This window comes from Rattus norvegicus, chromosome 15, assembly GCF_036323735.1.
Source record: "Rattus norvegicus strain BN/NHsdMcwi chromosome 15, GRCr8, whole genome shotgun sequence".
NCBI classification, from domain to species: Eukaryota; Metazoa; Chordata; class Mammalia; order Rodentia; family Muridae; genus Rattus; species Rattus norvegicus.
Window position 1 is genome coordinate 25,646,769 of NC_086033.1, and position 4,201 is coordinate 25,650,969.

The window sequence follows — 4,201 nt, forward strand, 5'->3', positions numbered from 1 at the left end:
TTTGTTCCTAATCAAATTGAAAAGACTGGATAATCTTTATATATTTCAACTGTATCATTTTAAGATTTCAATAACGAAAGCTATCTAAAAATACTCTAAAAATTTTATCTAGGTTACATTGTGCAGTTTCTGTATGCCTTAACTACATTGTAACTATTCTGTTGAATTTATGCTCTTCAACTGTGCCCAAACCTTCAAGTCTTTGAGTTCCTGTGTTTCCAATGATGCTTGTTTCATAATTGTTATTTGTGTCCCCTAAATACTATTTATTTCCCTCAAATTCCATTCAAGAAACAATGAAAGCTAAGGTCTAAAAATAGCAGAGCACTGATTCTAGTGAATTTTTTCTAGTTCGAAAGTTTGGCTTGGCTTCATTCACTTGAATATATCCCTGTGAGACGTAGAATTGTTCCCGTCTCATCGATGTGCTTGGAATAAAATCAAAAACTGCAAGTACACAATGCAGTATTTGCTGAGGAACCCATTCAGTGCACGAATAACTGCATAGTTTAATTATCTTGAACTATATTTTCTCTCTTTGTTTTCTCTTTCTTTGATCGACTCAGCAAACCGCATGCTGACTTAACAATTTCCTCATAGAAGTTTTCACTTCCTGGTTGCGAAGTGTATAGATCACAGGATTCATCAAAGGAAAGATGACCGTGTGGAAGAGAGAAACAACTTTGTCAGCTTGGAGAGCCTGGAAAGGGCGTGTATAGATAAAAATGGCAGGCCCAAACATGAGAAACACGATTATAATGTGGGTGGTGCACGTAGAGATGGCTTTGCTCTTCCCTTCGGAGGAATGTCCTTTTACGTGGTAGAGAATGACAGCATAGGAGGCCAGCAGTCCCAAGAAGCATAAGAGGGTAAGTAGACCACTGTTAGAAACCATCAGGAGCTCCACGGCGAAGGTATCCGTGCAGGCTAGCTTCACAACCTGTGGAACATCACAGAAAAAGTTATCCAGCTGGTTTGGCCCACAAAAGGGCAAGTTGAGGATAAGGGCCACTTGTACAATGGAATGAGCAAAGCCCCCAAGCCACAGAGCCAGCAACAATGCATAACAGACTCTAGGGTTCATGAGAGTAGAGTAGTATAAAGGACGACATATAGCGATATAACGATCGACGGCCATCACGACAAGAAGAAACATTTCTCCCGCTCCAAGAAAGTGCAGAAAGAATAACTGAGTGATGCAGGCTTTGTAAGAAATGACTTTTTTCTCACAGAAAAAATCCACCAGCATCCTGGGAGCCACAATGAAGGAGTAGGAGGCATCCAGGAACGCCAAGTTTCCCAGAAAGAAGTAAAGTGGGGCTGTGAGTCCAGGGTCTGATCTAATGGTGAAAATGATAAGAAAATTTCCAGGAAGAATTATTAGGTAGAAAACTGAAATCATTGTGAAGACCAGGAGTTGAGCCTCTTGAGACTGGGTCAGGCCAAGGAGGATGAATTCCGTGACTACTGAGCTGTTCTTGATCTCCATTAGTTCCTAATCTACAGAATAAAACATGTTTTGTATTACATGTGCCTTTTCTTCTGTTTCACAGCTCAAACCCATATTAAAGCAGTGTTTGCCATAACCAGTGCACCATAGTTAAAACCACCTCTATTTGTACTAATACTCAATAAGATACTGCTCTTTTATAGTTACTTCAATTCTCACTTAACTTCATGCTTCTACATATCTATAATTTTAGGACACAGCTACATCAACCATTCTTTTGTTATTTTATTTTTTCTGATAGCAGTGACTCAATTTTTGGCTAGAACATTTGCTTGATTTTTTGTGCCTTCTTTGGATAATAACAGAGGAAACTGCATTTGAAATTGTTTCTCTACTTCACTTCCTATGACTTGCATCTTTCCTGGTTCTCATTTCTTTTTGGAGATTTTAAATTGCTGATTTCCATCACATTGTTTTGTTTCACATCAAAGTCCAGGTTCAACACAACAGGGTTAACTAAGGAAGGCCTCTGAGTGTGGCTTTAGGATTAAAGTCAGTGCTAAGAGCAACAGGTGGGAGTAGCACTAGTAGAGCTTATGGGGTTTGGGGGAGGCTCAGTTCAGGTAGCAACTGATGGGGAGTGCTGCCCATGGTAGCCAGTGACTAGAGAAAGAAAGAGGGGAAAATCACACACACACACACACACACACACACACACAACACACACACACACACACACACACACACATGCACACTCTGAGTGGATGATGCAAGACAAGTTCCAATGAGAAGGTTTCAAAAAGTGAGTTCCTTCAACTTCACAATTACACACATATGCACATGCACACGTACATACAGATAGACATATACACATTCATACATTGCGTTGATGGAGCAAAGCTCCAACCAGTTTACATACATACATGTACACACATTTTTGGTGGATGGAGCAAACTCTTGTTATCGTTAACTTCAACCACTTTACTTACACATATATACACATGTTTGGTGGAGGGAATGAAGATTCAACAAGCAGACTCCAACCATTTTACACACACACACACACACACACACTGGATGACTGGAGCGAACTCTAATGAGTTGACTGGAACAATTTTATTTTTTCGTTCACAGTTTTATATACCAGAAAAATCTTTCAAGTAGTATAGAATTATGTGATTCTATTCTATTCCTCCTTTTAAAGAATTACTGTGAAAAAAACCCAGCATGCTTCCAAGTACCTTTACATGAAGAAAATATTACATAGTTCAGGTAAAGAAAACACATAATTGCCAAGAACCCATACACAACTAAGCAACTTGTTATAGACTAACAAAGGATGAGCAAGCAAGGTAATTTTCTCAACCAGTTTTTCAACAAACAGCAACTTGCAGATCAATCATTTTAGCATTCATCAGTAAAATAAAAATCTTTAAAGATCACATATCTAAACTTTTATATAAGAAGCAATCAGTCATTTCTATTTTAAATCCTCAAAATGAACATGCTCTCATCAGCAAATTTTACTAAATCGTTTCAGGAAGCTTGGGGCAAAAATGAGCTCATGAAATTCATTTTCTTGATCACTGGCCCAACTTCAGCAAAAGTATCATGTCAGCCAGTGCCACCATTCTTCTTGTTCTCTAACCTTAAAAAAATAACAAACAAACAAACAACAACAAAGTGAAACGAAACAAAAAATCCCTTTCTGAATTTCAAATTGCTACTAAGATTTTCTATATAAGAACCACTAGCAAAACCGCCTTAACCTACTTTGCCTAGCAGTTTATTTTTCCAAAAGCTTTCTAAAGATGGTGGTTATTGCTGACAATCTACATTTCTACGTTCTTTACTAGGGTGGTGACTGAATCATTAGTCTGCTCCAGCAACAATGCCTAAAGAAGACCAGGCACTATATGAGTGCCTGAGATACTGTCCAGTGGAGGACTGGAAGCCCCCTTAGAGTTTTCGTACAACTTTTGGATCAATAGGCATGCTAGGCAGCAAACACCTCAGAGCTTCACCACAGCATGAGGCTGTCAGGACACATCGTCCTCAGAGTTGTGCCTCTTTGAGAAGCATCTCCTTGGTTGTACTAATGGGTGGGCCCCATTCCATGAGCTCTGAAGCCCTTGGTTCTCCCTGCGTGGCCGTCAGCTGTTGCCCATGCGTGTTCTGACTTTTAAGCATGTTGTCAGGATCTCAAGTAAACCCCATACCTTCACTTCTCTTCCAGGTGCCCTCCTAATTATATTTCTGACTAACCAAACCTGCATGTACATTCTGTGCCTAAATTCTTGTCATCGCCTTCCAGGAGGGTTTGCTTTTGATTTATTTAGAATATACTTGTTCCTACATCTAAGAATGGTGCCAAAGTGATTTCTTTTCCACAATTTTTGTGGCATATTATACCTCTCATCAGTACATGTAAACATTTTGATGATCTCAACTAATAAAACAGAGTAGGAAATGGACACGAAGAAGATATATTCTATTGTGGTTCTTTAATCCTTGAGAAAATGGAATATTTTATCATTAATTTTAAATATGTAATGAGTTAACTTGTTATCATTGCCAAGTGATAGGGTTAATATGTATTTATCGTTTAAGGACTAAAAAATGATTAGTTTTATCAATTCTTGAAATTAGATTTACTCACAACAAATTATGACAGTTTATCAAAATGTTATTCTTCTTTGTCTATAAATTTTGCATTGGTAAGAGATATATTTATGCTACAAAAATTTATGA

At 38.2% G+C, this 4,201-nt stretch overlaps 1 protein-coding gene across 1 annotated transcript; it reads right to left on the bottom strand.

Moving 5' to 3' along the window:
* Nucleotides 1-562: 562 nt before the first annotated feature.
* Or4n5 (olfactory receptor family 4 subfamily N member 5) lies at nucleotides 563-1,489 on the bottom strand. The gene has a single exon (NM_001000089.1). It carries the CDS (start codon nucleotides 1,487-1,489, stop codon nucleotides 563-565), a length of 927 nt encoding a protein of 308 aa, NP_001000089.1.
* Nucleotides 1,490-4,201: the final 2,712 nt, after the last annotated feature.

Excerpts from the sequence above, each read along its gene's own strand:
- Or4n5 (NM_001000089.1), bottom strand. The coding sequence starts at position 1,489 with ATGGAGATCAAGAACAGCTCAGTAGTCACGGAATTCATCCTCCTTGGC.